We start from the raw sequence: 19708 nt of genomic DNA, 5'->3' as shown, positions 1-19708 counted from the left end.
CTAAAGTTCAAGTCATGTCTATTTGTTATTTTAGACATAGAAAAAATTAAGGTTAGAATTTTTCTTTGTGAGCCACATGGTATATATACTTCGAGTCATTATTTTCAAAGTCCTGCAAAGTCCCACAACATTAATAATAAATAAATAAGAGCTTGTTTGAAATTGGCAGTTGCTTTAAATCCTAAACAAAATTCTAATTGAAGTATCGTATTTCCTTAAAATAAAAATATTTAAAATTAATATCAAATATTGATTGGTATGAAAGATAAAAGAAATGACAACTCAAAACTTGCAACTTTCTTTGCTTGCGAAACTGTGTTGTGTTTGGCACACCACTCTTAGGCTACAGAATAAACACTACAGGACTTTAGATTATGTAGTTTTTGCTATGAAACTACTTTTCACTATGATTCCATCTCGTACACAAAATTTTTTCTTACCTGTTTTACTAACCCAAATGTACCCAATTTTTTTTTTCTTTGCCTGTGAGTGAGTGTGGGGAAATTCAGTCGCACTTTTCTTCTGGACCTAAGTGAAGACGAGCGTGGTTGTGGTGCACTGATGTCGCTAGGCCTCTGCAGTTTGTGTGTTGTCTCGTGGGAGTCGAAGCGAGTCCTGGCCACGAACTCTGTTCCGGAGCGGGCGTCCCACGAGTCAGGCAAATGGCCTTGTTGCTAAGGCACTGGTGGCTGAAACGACTGGTATTGAAATGTGCTCCGACTTGTTGCTTGGGAGAACCTTTACAGGTTCGCAGTGGTAAGCTCACATGTCAGTTTTTCTAGCCCTGAAGATTACAACAACAATAAATGTAAGCCTGAATGTTAATTTTTTTTAACATGCAAAAAAAAAAAATTAACAAATGTAATAAATCCACAATTTGTCAAAAAAAAAAAAAAAACTTGTGGTTAGTGTTAGAAGATGTAGCACTCATAATTAGAGACAAGATTTTATGGTTTTTAGTCCAATTTCTTTTTTAAAAACAGAATATTTTGATGTTGTTGGTTTTATTTTTATAAATACTATTTTGTATGTTACTCCACTAAAATAGTGTATTTGTATGCTGAATTTTTATGATAAAACAACTTGTAACAAATTGGTCTAAAACAGATACATTCAGAACAAAATAAATAAATTGGTGAGCATTTGTGGTTTGAAGGTGATTCATTTAAGAGATGCACAATAAAAAAAAATATTTTTTTTTCTTTCTAATCTATGTACTTCAGTACAATTTTTGTCCAGAAATAATGATACTCCTTGAATTTCAAACATTAAAATATTAATTTTTTGTGAATTGAATTAAGTTTTGGTTAAATGCTGCTTAATTCCATGATATAACTTGTATTTCAGTGCTGTATGGTGTAATTACTTAAATCAGTATTGCAATTCACCATAGAATCTTGCCCCTACTTATAATCTTTATATTCCATAAATTGCAAAACAACTTAAAATACCATAAAGTACTTTAATAAACCCCATAGTTGAAGATATGGGAGGTAATTTTTATTTTCTTGAGAGCTATTTGCTTCACAGTCTGAAGCCCACACACCAGATTTTTTTCAGTCCTAATTTTTTGGGTTATATTATTTTTTTTGCATTGGTTTAGTTTTTAATATAATTGATCGTTATGTAGTTTTCAGACAGTATTTTTTTGAAGTTTGTATAGAGTATCCAGTTACTGTATTCTGCCTTGGGTGTAATAGAAGCATGAACATTAAAACTGATTGGTATTGTAGTTTATAGTTGCATTTTATAGAGATTTTTTATTTTGTGGGCAGATGGATTTTTTTTTAAGATTACAATACTTAGTTTACAAATATGTATTGGCCCAACTACGAATACATTCAAATAAAAAGTATTTCGTTTCATATCTTTATTTAAACACAACTACAAGATAGTAGTCAAGCTGCTGTCCATAAATTAGACCAAATTGTAATTGTAATTGTAATTGAAATTGAAAAACTTTTCATAGCTGCTGTTGAAAAATGAAGTATAAAAACATATCATATGTGTTTATATAAAACATTAAAATTCCTTTGCAAAAAGCTATGAACATATAAAACATATATTTTTGTCACACTGGTGATCAATATGCGAATTCACGACACATGTACATTGTCTAAAAAATTACTTTTATAAATACTTAACATGTGACAAGTTGTAGTACCCACGTAATCCTGCTAACATTAGTTAGTAATATTTCCGAAACATAACAGTTTATATACATACATAAATGTGGTAGGTAGCAGAGAAAAAAAAAATACAGATGTCCTGAATTAGCTACATGAAACCAAAAATTATTGTTTCCCTGTGTATATATGATATTACAATCAGGGGCAAAGTATTTACATATAATATTTTTTAATAGAAAGTCAGTGAAACAAAAAAAAATTGAAATGAAAAGTGTAAAATTTAATTCTATTGAAATATTGATTTAGTCTGGAATCTACTTAAGGTCACGTAAGACTATTTTTCAGATAGATGCCTAGCTTGTGGAAATGCCGTGTGCGACATGACTAACACAACAGCCGTCCACAAGATAGTCTGTCGAACGTAGGTTTTAGAATATCATCGGTGACTTAATAGTAAGGACGTTTATTTGCTGGTTAAGAAAATACATGATATTTAGTAGTTTTACATTCAGGTTGAGAACTCTTAATTTGTTTGGATTAATGTTTTGCATATTCATTTTGTGTCTTTGTTTTATTTTTTTCAAATGGTTTTTAATTTGATTATAGTTGAACTCTTGTTTCAATGTGTGTTTCTGGCCATGTCCATTTGCTACGTTTTGACACTGAAAAAGCTTTGTTATCTAAACCCACGCCCCCTGCCCTATTCCGGCTAGTTGCGCTCACTTTATCCGTCCAGCCACTGAGTCCCAGTGTAGCCTGTAGTCTGGTGTACTACTACACTAGCAGAATGTACAAAATATAAACCAAATTAATTTTGGGGTGTTTGTTGGCAGGTTTTTTTTTTTTGACGGTGAATATTTGTGTGTGAAGGAGGACGGACGTAAACATCTTATTACTCTTGACCACTGCATGGAACAAGCGTTCACTCTCAACTCTTCAACTTTCGTCTATATAAAACATCTAATTTACTTAACGTTTACAGCAGTGTTTCTGCTGCTCTTTTAACTGTGACTGATGTGCTATGTTAAGGATTAAAATTTTTTTTTAGTAAATTTTCAATTACTGCAATCACTTTTTGTGTATACTTTGGTAAGCCTACCATGTAGAACAATGTACTTCATATTGATTTACATAATACATAATGGTAAGAAACTTTTACAACTTACGACTATGCATTTTTCTTTATAAATTTTTGCCATGTTATATTTAAACAGTATAAATTACATTGCTGCTATTATAGCATCACAGACCTGACACCATAAAAAATTACAGGAACTAACTGTAAATGTTAAAAAAAAATTTTTTTTTGTATAATTTGAAGAAACAAAAAGAAGTAAGGAAACCAAAAGTTGGGAAATAGAGCTAATATCCCAGATAGTTCACATGAGCAATTGCAGAATAGTTACTCTCGCTGTGTTTATAAAGAACTGTGTGCTTTAAAGTCAAAGCGATTCCTAACATTGGACAAGTTTCTCGTTCCTAAAAGTGAAATGGTCCGTACAAATTAGAGCTGTGAGAGAAACATGGTTATGTTATCATCGTGACGTTGAGAAGTTGCTTAAGCAGTTTCGGGCACCCGACCGCCTCTTGTATTCGGAATGCACCCACTGGCTTGTGGCGTTGCACCGTGTCACCGTGTCACCGTGTCACCGGCGGCAGGAGGGCGGTGTGACGACCACCCTTGGGCCGTGCCGTGCCGTGCCGTGCCGTGCCGTGCCGCGACTCCAGGACAGTGTTGTCGTGTTCGCTGCTGCCCGTCCTCGCTCTACTGTCACTTCACAGCCTGAAGAGGAGAGAAGCAACTCTCTTCACTGCTGGCCAGCATCACAACGGCAGGTCAATAAAGCATGAAGAGCCATGCAGTGTTTCTGCACAGCAGAATTAGATTTCACGGTCGCATAAACATGTACCACGGTATCGGTCATCAGGCAAGATGAGAACTGATCAAGTAAAATATATGTAGATATAAACACTAACGTCAGAAAAGATGGACAAGAAATGGGTAGAAATGAAGTATAAAGATACAAAATGTGGCTGTTTACAAGAAAAGGAATCATAAGATCACTTAAACTGAATACTTTTGACAGAAATATATTTTCTCAATTCATTGAAAATATATACTGTACATTTATACTTGGCTGATCAAGGGCCATGGATGCATCAAGGGAAGAGAGGGGGAACCCTCACTTCAAAAGTGGAATGAGATAAAGATCAAGGTCCTGTAGCTGAAGAGAATTTGTAACTGATACCTACCTCATAAACTATAATTTAAAAATATTTTTGAATAAATAGTGTTTCCACATTTTTTAAATTGTTTTTTACTGTATGGTCCGTGGTCACAAGGAACCTCCTCCTCCATGAAAGAGGTTGAATTTTGCAAACTGACTCCCCCCCCACCTCTTCGCTGTTTTGAGGTGGCGGTTCGATTCCCAGCGCGGTTGAACCTGGATTTTTCCATTAGCATGAAACGTGGTGAGCCAGCGAGTTTTCTCGCGGTACTCCCGTCCCCCCCACTCAATCAGTCCGTCAACGCTTCATTGTCATCTCATTACCCTTCATCGTCTGTAGTGATGCTGATGTCATTCATTTTGACTGATCAATTACGTCTGTAGTGGGTGGGCAGGACGGGGTGACCACATTCCGGGAAGTCAGGGAAATCAGGGATAAGTCATGGAAACTCCCTAGTGACATGGTTCGTTCCCTCTTGTGCAGTCACCACCACCGAGAGGTAGAAATATATTTGTATATCGCAAAATCCCTCAAGAAAGCAACAAAATGTTGAATAGTTCATGCACAAAAAATAATTTTACTGGTTAGTGCGATTCTCACAGTTCTGAGTTCAATATTAATTATCTCTAGGAATCTCTCAAATTTTCAGCCCTAACATTTGATCAGATGATCACTAATAACATTTATTTTATAAGTTCAAAGTAAGGCAGTAAATATACACATTTTTAGTTTAAATGTGAGATACAAAATACGCTCATTCAATTCAAAACATTTTTTTATATATAACTTATAATCACGTGGCCCCAAAATCGCCAATTGTACTGCACGCGCTCAACATTGTTTGCTGGCAAATCGGAAACACAAGAACATTAAAACGCCCGAATATATCCATCACTTGCAATCTGTCTTTATTAAGTAGTTTTTAAGGATTATTAGTGAAATTTAAGGACTTTTTATTGCCCTTATTCAATTAAAGAGAAATTAAGGATTTTTTAAGGATATTAAGGAGGCGTACGAACCCTAAGAGTTACCAATTTGAGGGGGAAATGTCATGCTCCAATCTGCCATCGCCTAGAATGTGAGGTCTTATTTTTTCAGATGTTGTGTTAGTGTATAGTCACATGCACTATAAAATGTTTTTTTTTTTTTTAATAGAGTTGAGAGGGAGCAAGGCAAGGTATGGGAATGGCGGAGGCTGAATTTTCTTTACTCCTTTCATAAAATTGCTAAACGGGTAAATTATTTCAAAACAATCGTGGAAAATTTGAAATATTGGCTGTGGAAAGTCAGGGTTAAGTAAGGGAAATTCATTAGAGACTTGTGTGAACACCCTGTAATGATCGTTGCAGAAACTGGATCGTCACCTGATTGATACTGCCGTCTCTCGCCGCCCAGACGGACCCGAACGTGATATGTGTGAGGGGCGTTCACTTGAGCCGCTGCGTGACGTTGGCGAGGGCGACCGCGAACGCCTGGAGCGCGGAGAACGGGTACTGGAAGTCCAGCGTGTAAGCGTTCCCGTCGATGCGGCCGAACTGCATCACCTGCGGGGACGACAGTTGCATGCACTGGACGTGGTGCGATTGTGACCCCTACCTCGCACGCAGTTGCACTTCGTCTGCCATTTGTTTCTCGTCCGCTTCTGAAGCTTCCAGGTCACTTAACTCAGTGCCTTGTCGTCAGTTTTGTTTTATTTTCTATTTCAGAAAATGTGTCAATAATACTTTCATTAACAAGACACATGCAGTTTTTAAATGCAAATACTTAAACTACTTTGTTACTTTGTTAAAAACTTAATGCAAAAAATATTTTAAGCCATGTCCATAAAAACTAACAATTTATTTTAGAAACTAATTTATTTCATTTTTACTTAATTAATTTATGATTAGAATTATGTACAATAAAAATAATAATAATAATGCAGACTTTAAAAGAGACAGAAATATTGTCACATAATTCTAGTGCCTCCTTGGATCTGCAACATAATATACATTTGGTTAACAGTTGTATACTCTCATGGTGGCAGTGCAGGTTGTAAGAGATAGGAAGAGAGTTCCATTATGAAGTTTACAAAACACAAGTAGGGTAAAGGAAATGGCCAAATAAAAATGTAAATATTAATTTGCTCAATATCTTACATCTCCAAAAGTTCTGCACTGATTACTTTGAAATTTTGGTAAATATGTACAGTCGCGGTAGATGCCAAAAAAAATGCTAAAAATCCGAAAACACTTTTATTCTGTGCTCTTTCACTTCCTCTTTTCAAATCAACCGGCGGAGATAATAAATTCCAACTACTTTCAGAGATATCGAATTTTTTAATTTTCATCACAATACCTGCGTATTCATGCGGAAAAAAATGCTAACAATCCGAAAATACTTTTATTCTATGTTCTTTCACTTCCTCTTTTCAAATCAACCGGCGGAGATAAGAAATTCCAAATACTTTATGAGATATCAAATTTTTTAATCTAGCAATACAACGCCCGTTTAACCCTTCGAACGTCGCCATTTTTTATTTTGATGTGTGTTAGTGAATGCGTAATAAATAAAATGGTTGATTATGTCAGGTCAGTTACATTATAAATACAGTAAACTCCCGGTATATCGCGCCTCGATTGATCGCGGAATCGGGTATATCGCGGGTCAAACCATGTCCCCCAGTCAGAAATGAATAATAATGGAATAAATGGTTGAAGCAGATTAGGATAATTTTGCGTTGTAACTAACAAACTAAGCATCGGGCAGAAAAAAGCCTAGGCGTAGAAAATGTCCGCAGTGAAATTCTAAACAAGATATCTCCGTACATTATTCCTCTATCTTGTAGGGTTTTCAAATTATGGTCCAATCCAGCCCAGTGATATTTTCTGAAACACTAGTTCTTAACGTCGCTTTATCTCACAAATGAAGCATCGGAACAGGGACCTGATAAAGCCCACCGTCCAGCGACATTATCCAGCGTGACTCGGCTGGGGATTGATGTTGGATAGGCTTGGTTGTCGGCAAGCGCTGGGTAGGGAGAGGCGAGCCGAGTTTATGGAGAGAGGTAGATATCAGAGCGGGCAGAAACAGGACGAGGGGGAGTGGGGGAGGGAATGTGTTCACGCAGCACACAGGCAGAGCATGAGTCACTTGACTGAGCAGCGTTCCTGCGTACAAGGCAAAATCAGGTAGTCCGGTGTTTAAAATTCCACTCCAGAATCTTAATTGGTACTTTACTGGACATATGTATATAAATGTTTTGTTACAACTTAAACCTACAGACATAATATTATTGGGTAATTCATTGTATTATACACGTTCATCTTTTTACTATGGTATAATGTTTTAACATTAAATAGTAAAGTAAATCAGCTAGCGTATTTTTAATCTTTGCCCAGGAATTCCTAGTGGTCCAATACTTACGTGAACCATACTGTACCACTTTTGCCGTGAGGTAGTAAACAATTCCCGGAAATGTTTATGTGTAACGGTCTCCCGACCTTTAACCAGAGGCTGGGGAATATAACACTTGCTGATCCGAGCCACACACACTCAGCAACTCGACACAGCGTTTGGTGAAATAAGTAAAGACATAGTTTAACACGGTTTTTAATACGGCGTCACTGATTGCGCTAAAATTAAATTGGCGCAATTTTTGTTTCCCACACGTGACCATTATAATTTACTGTAAGCATGGATAATAAAGTTTAACCACTTGACACGATAGACGATTCTTTATTTTTTACTGTACGAATGCTAGAATCGTTTTTTCCTGTATCTGCAGCCTACTTCTGCAAAAGACAAGCTATCTGTAAGTAAATAAAGAATTTTTATTTTGTCAATCAAACTCGGTACTTTGCGATTCATATTCAGTTTGAAGTATCACTACGGCCTTTCTTTTTAGAAGACTTCGACCACAGAATCGTGTGTAACCGCACACACTGCACTTACTTTGTTACGGACACTGACGAAGCAGATACTGTGGCTGACACCACGAGACTGGCAGCAGCTTGTGTGCCGCACGTGTGTATGGCGGCGTGTGGCGCGCTCGTAGGCCGTGCGACAAACTGTGCGCGGCACGCGGAAAAATAAAAACAATTCAACATTTAATATTTATCTTTAAAATTTATTATTTTTATTTTTTCACCCGCGTTTAGTGAAAACTGCGGATGCAAAGTCCGCACAACGGCGGGCCGTCTATACTGTGCGTGCTTGCCGACCTATTAGAACACAGACTGTGTTTTATGCCTTTTGACCTTGGTCACATCGAAACATCGCGGTTATGCAACAACGCGGGTAAAAGTTATGTCCCCAGACAACCGCGTTAAATAGGGAGTGTACTGTACTTTCAAACTAAGCGGACATTAAAAATAATGTGAATTTAATTTAATGGTTCTTTAGTTTTAAATTATTTATAATGTAACTGACCTGACCTAACAAAACCCGTACAAATGATGAACATTAACAACTCACGTAATTTTTTTTACTTATTACTTGCGCAACAATATCCAAATAAAAAAATAATACTTTAAAATTAGAAACGTTAAAAACTCACCTAAGTTGGAGGCGGGTACATTTCCTTTGCCACTATAAGGAAATTATGTAGTCGTTCCCGGCAGAAGTTGACCGATTAATTAAACATCGTATTGAACAATAAATGAATAAATAATCACGTATTGGTTCATTTGAATACTGACCAATAACGGAATAAATAATCACCTATTGGTTAATTTGAATACTGGCCAATCACGGAACAGTCACGTGACAAAATTGTCCAATAAGAAACATGATACTCGTAAACAAGAAACCTTATTATCTATGACAAGAAACAATGGTGATCGCCGCATACTACGCAGGTATTGTGATGAAAATTAAAAAATTCGATATCTCCTAAAGTATTTGGAATTTCTTACCTCCGCCGGTTGATTTGAAAAGAGGAAGTGAAAGAGCACAGAATAAAAGTATTTTCAGATTTTTAGCATTTTTTTTGGCATCTACCGCGACTCTACATATGATGAAATTTAAAAATTCGATATCTCCTAAAGTATTTGGAATTTCTTACCTCCGCCGGTTGATTTGAAAAGAGGAAGTGAAAGGGCACAGAATAAAAGTACGTATTTTCAGATTTTTAGCATTTTTTTTTGGCATCTACCGCGACTGTACATATTTACAGAAATTTTGAGACAATGTTGCATTCGAATACACGCGTGCGTGTGACTGGGGAAGCAACATTTTTAAGTACAATTGATTAATTGGCAATTTTAGATTATTTTCTAGTAATGTAAATAGTTGCAATAAATAAAACTGTGTGCATAATAAAATCTTTAATTGGGCTATCCCTTTACGAAACCACGGTAAATCGTAACAATAGATATAGATATACATATGTATAGCTACCTCAAATGAATTACCAACAAAAATAATTGAAAGAGGCATAGCAACGCATGCCAAATAAAACCGAAGCGTGGATGAAACAAAGAACTGTGGGACCGGAGACGCACCTGCTTCCCTCGGAACTCAATCTGGAAGTTCTTGGCCGACTCCTGCGTGACGCGGCCCCCAAAGTCCAGTTGGTACACCTGGCTGTTCTCGTTCCACATGGGCGCCTTGTTGTGCATGACGAACTCCCGGCGGCGCGGGCCGGCGGGCGGCGCGGGGCAGCCCTCGGGCGCGTCCGGCCGGCACTTGCCCCGCTTCAGCTGCGCCCGGGCGGGAACACACGTCAACACTGCGCTCGTGGGTGGTTTACGAGTTCTGTCCCTGCCCGATTACACCCGAACAATTCACCTGCAGCCAACTTCGGGATTTGTTTTATTTTTGCGCAGGAAAAAATGAATTCAAATATTTAAAGTGGTCGGTTAGGTTAGCTACATTAAAACACTTTAAAACACTATGGACGGTTAGTTAGGTTAGTATAGCTACATGAAAATAAACAGAGAAATACAAATATATATAAATAAACCCGAGGTTGGCCGAAGGTGAATATTCGGGCGTGTTCGGGCAGGGACAGAACTTGAACATCTTAGGCTTCCCGGTGGTTTCAGAAGAAAAGTATCACACCCATAAAAGTATCTAGACTGTGCCCTTGCGCAGTTTTTTAAAATAAAACTATCACACTCATAAAAGTACTGATACTGTTCCCATTCACAGTTTTTTTAAAATAAAATATCACACTCACAAAAGTATCGATACTGTTCCCATGCACAGTTTTTTTAAAATAAAACTATCACCCTCAAAAAAGTACTGATACTGTTCCCATTCACAGTTTTTTTAAAAATAAAAGTATCACACTCATAAAAGTATCGATACTGTGCCCTTGCGCAATTTTTTTAAAATAAAACTATCACTCTCATAAAAGTATCACACTCATAAAAGTACTGATACTGTTCCCATTCTCAGTTGTTGTTTTTTTTTAAATAAAACTATCACACTCATAAAAGTACTGATACTATTCCCATTCTTTTTTTTTTAAATAAAAGTATCACACTCATAAAAGTACTGATACTATTCCCATTCTTTTTTTTTTAAATAAAAGTATCACACTCATAAAAGTACTGATACTATTCCCATTCTTTTTTTTTTAAATAAAAGTATCACACTCATAAAAGTACTGATACTATTCCCATTCTTTTTTTTTTTAAATAAAAGTATCACACTCGTTATAGTACTGATACTGTTCCCATGCACAGTTTTTTAAAATAAAAGTATCACACTCATTAAAGAATCAATATTTTTCCCATGCACAGTTTTTTAAAATAAAAGTAAAACGCTCATAAAAGTATCGATACTGTTCCATGCACAGTTTTTTGAAATCCAAGTACCTATCACACTCATAAAAGTATCGATACTGCTTCCATGCACAGTTTTTTTAAAATAAAACTATCACACTCATAACTCTGTTTATTCGTGAAGATATCACCAGATTCAACAGATATCACTAAGATTCTCTTTTACAATATAACAATTAGTAATACGAATTTTAACTACTGGGAACAATAAAAATATATCAGCAAATATATGAGAATTAGTAAAATGTTCCAATAACATAATGTAAAAATTAGTTACTAATAACAGTTTAAATATTTAAAAAAAGGAAAAATTTCCCCAATCTATTTAGTAAATGTACATTTTGGTACTAAATTAATACCAAATAATTTAAATTCATTGAATTTAATATATTAAAAGGTAATGTTTTTGTAATCTGAGTTGAGTTTTGAATAAATATGTTGATATTTTTTTATTTGTATTTTGGTGCTTTATGATGTATCAACTTGCATTTTGGTGATTGCGGTGTATGAAATGTTATTTCGGCTTTACCGCAGTTCACCGTATAGGTAACCTTGTCCCTGGCTGTAGGGATCTGCCACTTCGTCACAGCCGTGCGTGCAGAGACGGTCGCAACCCACCTTCTGCCGGAGCTGTGCCTTCTGGAAGCTCTCCAGGTCGCGGTAGTTCTTGCCGTTGAAGACCTCGTCACTGGAGTGGACCACCTCGTCGTCGGAGCTCTCCATCGTCTTGTTCTTCCTCTGGCGGCGAGAGAGCAGCGGCGAGTTGAGCAGGTGCTTCCTGGGCGGACACAATACATCAGGGGGCGGGGACACGGCCGTCAGGGCGTAACAGTAACTGTGCCGGCAATCAGGAAATATTTAATGTTTTCCACCAGCTGGTTGCTAACTTTTGTTCTGTTTCTTGACCACTTACTTCAGTTTACATTCGCACATTAAACAAAAAAATATTTTGGATATAGTTCATTTAAATCATATGGAAATTATCTTGTAAAATGTTTTAGCTTTCTGACATACAAGTCCCCACGTTTCTGTAAATAGTAAATGTATTCTGTACTATGTTTAGTTTTGCTTAGGTATGTATTAAAATTTCCTTGCAATACAAAAAATTGCTATAAAAATTTCATTAAAAAGTTTGGAAAAAGTCCCGAGTTGCGCTCACCTGGATCAAGTAACGCATGTGCGTGATCAGTGGAGCTGAAAAGTCATTTGGGTTGGATTGGGGGGGGGGGGGTGGGGGGGGGGGGGAGGGCAGTATGAAATTATACTCGAGTTGTTCTATTGATGAAGTTAAAGCAAGCATTCCAATAGGGCCGATGAAAAACAAATTTTTTTTACTTTACTATTAAAGAAAATTTAAAAGAATTGAAAACAAAAAGAGGGTCAGCCACCCTGAGTGTAGACAGCCTATATACACCTTGGTTTCTTTGCTATTTGTTATCTGTTATCAACAACTAACCCCCTCCCCCCTTCTGCCAACTCTATAATATTCTGGTGGTTGTCTCCTTCTTGCAATCCACTGTGGGAGGGACCGGACAAGCCTTACAGCCAAGCCTACGTGAAACACTGTGATAAGTAACCGCCAGCACCCTGCAATGTCTGCCACTTTCTCGGGTTGCCTGGAAACATGGGGGTTGTTGTTGCAATATCAGATTCGAAAAAAACAACAGATGCGTGCATGTCAGACGACGTAGAGTCCTGCTAATAATCCTAACCAATTGCTCGGATTACAGTATCACTGGATAAGCAAAATAATTGCCATAATGCAACATCGTGTAGTAAACCACGTGAGAAGGCCGATAAAACTTTTGAAAACACAATTTAAAAAAAAATGATGATTGGGTCAAGACATCAAAAATAAATTTAAAAAAATACGAAACAAGTTTTGTTTGTTCATCTCGACCATGAACTCGTGCAGGGGACAGGAAGGAGGGGCAGGTACTGTTTTTTTTCCTAACATAACTAATTACTAAGTGTATTTGGGAGGGGTCTGGGTAGGGAAGACTAAGTGCGTCTCAGGCCGAAGCCTATACGCTCTAAGCATGCAGGTTATGAACCATGCAGGAGAGGAAGCATGCATCATGTGCTAGGAAGGGATTGGCCAGCCATGGCAACATTTTAGCCATGACTTAACTCCCCTCGATGACTATCCTAAGTTTAAACTAGATAAGTTGGGCCCATGTGAAATCTGCACAGACACAGGGAAAACCCTGGGCACTGACATGTGGAATGCAAAATTTACATGCATTAATTACAAGCAGGTTGGTTTACAGGAAACAGAAGGATGGTTCCGGAAGAAGAGTTGGACAGAGTTTTTGTCTCGTTTTGACTGTTGTGCTGAATTTTTTGGGTTCAATATTTTTTGTGCTGTCATCATTTGTGGGGGTTTTTTCGTTTCTCTTTTTTTTTTTAAAACTATTGTGTTTGTTTCGTGTTTTCGTTTTGCTGTGTTTTTTGTCTAGTTTCAACTGTTGTGTTGAATTTTTTTGGGTTTGGAATTTTTGTGCTGTCATCATTTGTGGGGTTTTTTCGTTCTGTTAGTCCATTTTTCTTTGTTTTTTCCTTGTTTGTTGACCATATTCATGTTGTGGAATATTGTGTGGCGTTAAATCCTGACAACAGCAATTTTTGCTTAATTTGTGTGTTTTGTCATTTTTTTTTTGTAGTTTTCTTCTGCAGACATACATGTGCTAAGCAATGGCGTATGTCCAAAAGTCTACAATAAGTCACGCACTCCCATTGCACAAATCTTTCAAAGATAACTACTATGCAAATTTGGCGGGAGCTCGGACATTTTGTCCGCATTTTGTTTGGGTGGCACTGGTTGTTTCGGGGGCGACTTCAGTCGTTTCCCCGCCGGGCAGGCAGGCAGGTACCTGATGGGCGACGAGGACTGGTTGCGCTTGGCGGTCTTCTTTGAGGGCGCGGGGCTGGCGGGGCTGCTGCGCGGCAGGCGCGGCGAGGGGCAGGGCGAGGGGGAGGGCAGGGACCGCGAGTCCTCGAGGTCCCGGCGCCGCCCCGCCAGGCAGTCCAGCGCGGCGAGCCCCCTGGGCGCCGCGGGGCCCTCGTCCGTCTCGGAGGAGTCGCAGGCTGCCGGGGCGGGGGCCCGGGAGGAGGAGGAGGAGCAGGGGGGAGGGGGCACGGGCGCCGCGGCGGCGGGGAGCAGGTCGCTGGAGTCGAGGCTGCGGCTCTTGCCGCACTGCCTGAGCCGCGGCTGCCTGGCGCAGGCGCCGCGGGGCTCCTTGCCGCGCCGCCGCGGTCTGCGCCGGGTCACCAGCACCAGGCGCTTGGGCGCCTCCTTGCGCAGCAGGGCCAGCGCCACCTCGCACGGCACCAGCTGCGCGTCCACCAGGTCCAGGTAGCCCACGCTGCAGCTGCGCACCATGGAGTCCGCGAGGCAGGCCGGGGAGCGCGGCGCCACGCCCACCGCCGGGGCCCGGCGCGAGCCCGCCGCGCGGTCCGGCGTGGGCGGCTCCGTGCGCGCGTCGTCGTCGATGTACTTCATGTCGTCGCGCCGCGGCGCCGCGCCCACCTGCAACCACCACAGCACTGCGCACTCACTGCTTTACAGATGACTCGGCACGTGCTCAAAGGGTCTCAGTCAAAAGCAACCCCAGTTTTGAGAAGAAGGAAAAAAAAAAAAAAAAAAAAAATGGGTGCGTGTACTTAGGTACGCGCATGAGAAGTTATACTTCTATGGCATCATTAAAAAATAGTTTTTAATTGCATGCAAATAATTCTCCATGGTAGCGTTAAACGTTTAACGCAACCTTGTTGGAAGTCGCATTAGAAGTTTAACTTCAAAACAAACTAATAAATCTGTCTCTAAAGCAGGGGTGCCCACAAGGGGGGGGTAACGACGCAGACTGCGTCATTAAAATTTCAAGGGGGGGGGGGGGTGGTTAAAGGACGAGAAAAATGTATATATTATTTACATAATTATAGCTTATAATGTGAAAATACGTTTCTGGTGCTTTGATAGTTGAAAGGGATCTTGTAAATCAAATTGGCAACCCCGCACTTTCCTCAACAAAAGCAGTTTGGCATCTGTCGGTTCAGGATGGAAATATTACCTGATATGACCAAAATTATTATTAGAAATTCAGTTTTAATTAACGCAAAATGTGATGAAATATAATACTAAAAAAGTATAATATTATAAAATAATTGAGTAAATCATTGAGAAAATGGCATAAAAAATTAAAGGGGGGGGGGGGCCACCTCTGTCTAAAGCAACACTTTCAGCATGCGTTAAGGATTTCCACTAACGCACGTGACTCAATCCCTTTCAGCACATATGCATTGTTGAAGCTATCCTATGACATGCGATCTTCATGCTTAAATCACTTCGCCAGTTGGAGTGACTGAGGCCCTGCAGTGCAGCGAGGGGTGTACAGGCACCTGGCTGCCGCAGTGCTTGTCCTTGCGCCTGTGCACGGAGGGCTGCACCGCCGCGCTGCGCCGCTCCTCCAGGTTGAGGCTGAGGCCCAGCCTCACGGCGGCCGCCTGCTCCGCCAGCACGGCCTTGACGCGGTGCGCCTCGCCGGGGCAGTGCGAGGGCGCGGCCCGCCCCACCAGCACGTCTCCGGGGGCCTCCAGCGGGGACACGGCGCGCAGCCCAGCCGGGGGCGGCTCGTCCTCGTAGGACTCTGCGCGCGCCAGGGCGGGCGCGGGGCGGCAGCACCCGGCCGGCGTCATGGGCGCGATGGGCGGCGCCGACACCCCGCCGCCCCCGCCGCCGCCGCCCGCAGAGTCCTCCTCGTCCTCGGAGAACAGGTTGGGGTTGAAGGCGGGGTCGGGGTCGGGCGGCACGTCGTCGCGCAGCTCCGTCATCACCAGCGACATCTGCCGCGGCTGCAGGTGCAGCAGCGACGTCTTGTACGTCACCTGGCCCAGGTTGGCCGGCACAGACGTGGCCAGGCCGTGGATCTTGAACTTGGTGCCCCAGATGTTGGACGTCACCTCCACCAGGCGGATGTGCTGCGGACACCCCTTCATTTTCTTAGTTCCGAGTGTTGCTACCGATGAACGGTAAGGTACGTTCGTTTCAAGGGCGCCCATATGAAAGTTTGAAAGGGGGGGGGGGGGGGGGCAGAATTTGTAGGTGGAGGGAGAGGGGGGGGGGGGCAAACCATCACAAATGACAAAAAAAAAAAAAAAAAAAAGGCCAAAAATGGCCTTAATGGACTCAAAATTTGCCCAAAATGCTCAAGAACACCTAATTTCTTTTCTTTGCCTGAAAGCCACGGACTCACCCTGTCCATATATGTATGGGCGCCCTTGGTTCGTTTCGAACTGTTCATTACGTGACGATTTCAAAATTTTCATTGCACTCGCGCGTCGTCTTATTTAGACGTGTCAGCGTCGTTAAGAACATGTATGCCATGACCGCTGACACATGCTAGAGTGTGCAGCCTCGGCCAGCGAGAATAGTGACAGCAGGCAAGTGTAAGAAATGCTGTGAGGAGAACGTGCAGGCGGGACGATAATTATCCGAAAACAATACGATATAAAATATAAGATCTTATGAAGTTTATTATCTGTTAAAAAAAAGGCAAGCATGAAAAGGTTTGGTGGTTAACGTGGTCTTGCACTGTGACCATGGACTTGTAATGGGACAGACAGGCAACGCAGGCAAGCATGAAAAGGTTTGGTGGTTAACGTGGTCTTGCACTGTGACCATGGACTTGTAATGGGACAGACAGGCAACGCAGGCAAGCATGAAAAGGTTTGGTGGTTAACGTGGTCTTGCACTGTGACCATGGACTTGTAATGGGACAGACAGGCAACGCAGGCAAGCATGAAAAGGTTTGGTGGTTAACGTGGTCTTGCACTGTGACTATGGACTTATAATGGGACAGACAGGCAACGCAGGCAAGCATGAAAAGGTTTGGTGGTTGACGTGGTCTTGCACTGTGACCATGGACAGACACGCACCTCGGGCAGCGTGTCGACGTAGGCGAGGTCGTCCTGCTGCTCCGCCTCCGCCGGCCCCGCCTTGTCCGCCGCCGCCGCGGAGGCCGCCGCCGTCGCCGTCTTGTCGCCGGGCTGCGACCGGTGGCGCCGCCGCCGCCGCCTCTGGATGCGCGGGCTGCCGCAGCCGTCCTCGCGCTCCGTGTCCGAGGTGTCGCTGGCCGCGTTCTGCGAGGAGCCGCTGCTCTTGGCCGAGTCCGTGGAGTCGGCCGTCGCCATCAACTCTGCCGCAAGCGAGCAGCCGTCAGCTCTACCGCTCGCGTCAACAACCACACATCACGTACCACCAGCTCTGCCGTAAGCGAGCAGCCGTCAGCTCTACCGCTCGCGTCAACAACCACACATCACGTACCACCAGCTCTGCCGCAAGCGAGCAGCCGTCAGCTCTACCGCTCGCGTCAACAACCACACATCACGTACCACCAGCTCTGCCGCAAGCGAGCAGCCGTCAGCTCTACCGCTCGCGTCAACAACCACACATCACGTACCACCAGCTCTGCCGCAAGCGAGCAGCCGTCAGCTCTACCGCTCGCGTCAACAACCACACATCACGTACCACCAGCTCTGCCGCAAGCGAGCAGCCGTCAGCTCTACCGCTCGCGTCAACAACCACACATCACGTACCACCAGCTCTGCCGCAAGCGAGCAGCCGTCAGCTCTACCGCTCGCGTCAACAACCACACATCACGTACCACCAGCTCTGCCGCAAGCGAGCAGCCGTCAGCTCTACCGCTCGCGTCAACAACCACACATCACGTACCACCAGCTCTGCCGCAAGCGAGCAGCCGTCAGCTCTACCGCTCGCGTCAACAACCACACATCACGTACCACCAGCTCTGCCGCAAGCGAGCAGCCGTCAGCTCTACCGCTCGCGTCAACAACCACACATCACGTACCACCAGCTCTGCCGCAAGCGAGCAGCCGTCAGCTCTACCGCTCGCGTCAACAACCACACATCACGTACCACCAGCTCTGCCGCAAGCGAGCAGCCGTCAGCTCTACCGCTCGCGTCAACAACCACACATCACGTACCACCAGCTCTGCCGCAAGCGAGCAGCCGTCAGCTCTACCGCTCGCGTCAACAACCACACATCACGTACCACCAGCTCTGCCGCAAGCGAGCAGCCGTCAGCTCTACCGCTCGCGTCAACAACCACACATCACGTACCACCAGCTCTGCCGCAAGCGAGCAGCCGTCAGCTCTACCGCTCGCGTCAACAACCACACATCACGTACCACCAGCTCTGCCGCAAGCGAGCAGCCGTCAGCTCTACCGCTCGCGTCAACAACCACACATCACGTACCACCAGCTCTGCCGCAAGCGAGCAGCCGTCAGCTCTACCGCTCGCGTCAACAACCACACATCACGTACCACCAGCTCTGCCGCAAGTAGAGTTGTGAAAGTAACGAAAAAAAAGCGTACCCGTATGTATTCGTTACTATAACAATTAGTACTCGTTACTATCGTATCGTTACGTTACTCGTTACTTCTGATACCGCATAACATGCTATGTTATGTTACAGCAACGAATCGAGTCGTATTGCGTAGCCTACGCGTACAGTATGACGTCGCGTAAATAATAATAAAAGGAATATAAACAATTAACAATATTTGATAATTAACAGCTTTTGTTAAACAAGAAACAATTAAATCTCATTAGAGCGGCTTTATTATATCTCTTTTAAGATAAAAACAAAAAAAAAACGCGAAAATACGCAATAAAAAATAAAAACATGCATATTTATAATTTGTAAAAAATACTTTCTTACGTTGTTTCTGTTCCAGTCTCAAACTTGGACGACGAATTTCCAAATTATACTTTACTTAAAATAAACAAACATCGTTCTTTGTAACGAATAAGCGCGCGCATGCGTAAAACATACGAAAAATGCGAGTAACGAAATGCATTCGTGTGTAACGTTTCGTTACTCATATATAGACGGCGCACCCGTTACTCAGTACCGAATACATATACAGTTTGCTACAGCTATAGCCACAAGTGAGCAGCCGTGAGCTATACCGCACTGCTCCTCTCTACCGCACATCACATACCACCAGCTCTGCCGCAAGTGCATCACGAGCCTCTGCCATTCTAATTTTCAAATGTCACCAACGCTACCACACATGCCAACAGATCAACCCCCCACAACTTTTATCAGATCTACCACATACATCCTGCACTCTGCATATTACATACCATCATATCATCTCTATCACACTCGCCATTATCATCGTCGCCACACTTGCTTCAAAACATCACTATGTCAATCTCCTTTTCTAATCTCTAATTAAAATGGATGAAAGTTTTGTGGAAAATACTGCAAACCACCCTCCCCCCCCCCCCCCCTCCGGTGGTTGTGGGTGATATTCACATTTACAGTTCTGGTCACGGTAATTTTACAGTCTTATAATTTTTTTTTTAATTGCCGTGTCGTAAAATTTGTAAATTAAGTACCTATAGAGAAGGGGCCTGATAATATTATTTCCCCTGCCCAGGCTGAGGCAGTTCAAAGAGTACATGATATAATTTGTACGCAAATTTAATTGAATAAATAAAATGAAGTAAAATTACATTTAAAAAAAAGCACCAAAAGAACCCATTTGCAATG

General features: G+C 42.1%; 1 protein-coding gene across 1 annotated transcript in view; it reads right to left on the bottom strand.

Annotated features, from left to right (window-relative positions):
• Nucleotides 1-1855: 1855 nt before the first annotated feature.
• Nucleotides 1856-19708, bottom strand: part of LOC134539618 (tubby-related protein 4) — a 57253-nt gene continuing 39400 nt past the window's right edge. Inside the window, exons 9-15 of the mRNA XM_063381794.1 lie at nt 17063-17322; nt 15527-16105; nt 14002-14657; nt 11747-11906; nt 9842-10039; nt 5723-5902; nt 1856-3912 (exon numbers count right to left, since the gene is read on the bottom strand). Coding sequence (XP_063237864.1) covers nt 5786-5902; nt 9842-10039; nt 11747-11906; nt 14002-14657; nt 15527-16105; nt 17063-17322 — 1970 coding nt within the window. The 3' untranslated portion in view covers nt 1856-3912; nt 5723-5785. The remainder of the gene's footprint in view (nt 3913-5722; nt 5903-9841; nt 10040-11746; nt 11907-14001; nt 14658-15526; nt 16106-17062; nt 17323-19708) is intronic.

This window comes from Bacillus rossius, chromosome 15 (genome assembly GCF_032445375.1).
Source record: "Bacillus rossius redtenbacheri isolate Brsri chromosome 15, Brsri_v3, whole genome shotgun sequence".
In the NCBI taxonomy this organism is placed as follows: Eukaryota; Metazoa; Arthropoda; class Insecta; order Phasmatodea; family Bacillidae; genus Bacillus; species Bacillus rossius.
Note: the sequence above shows the minus strand (reverse complement) of the source record. Positions and strands in the feature narration are given on the sequence as shown.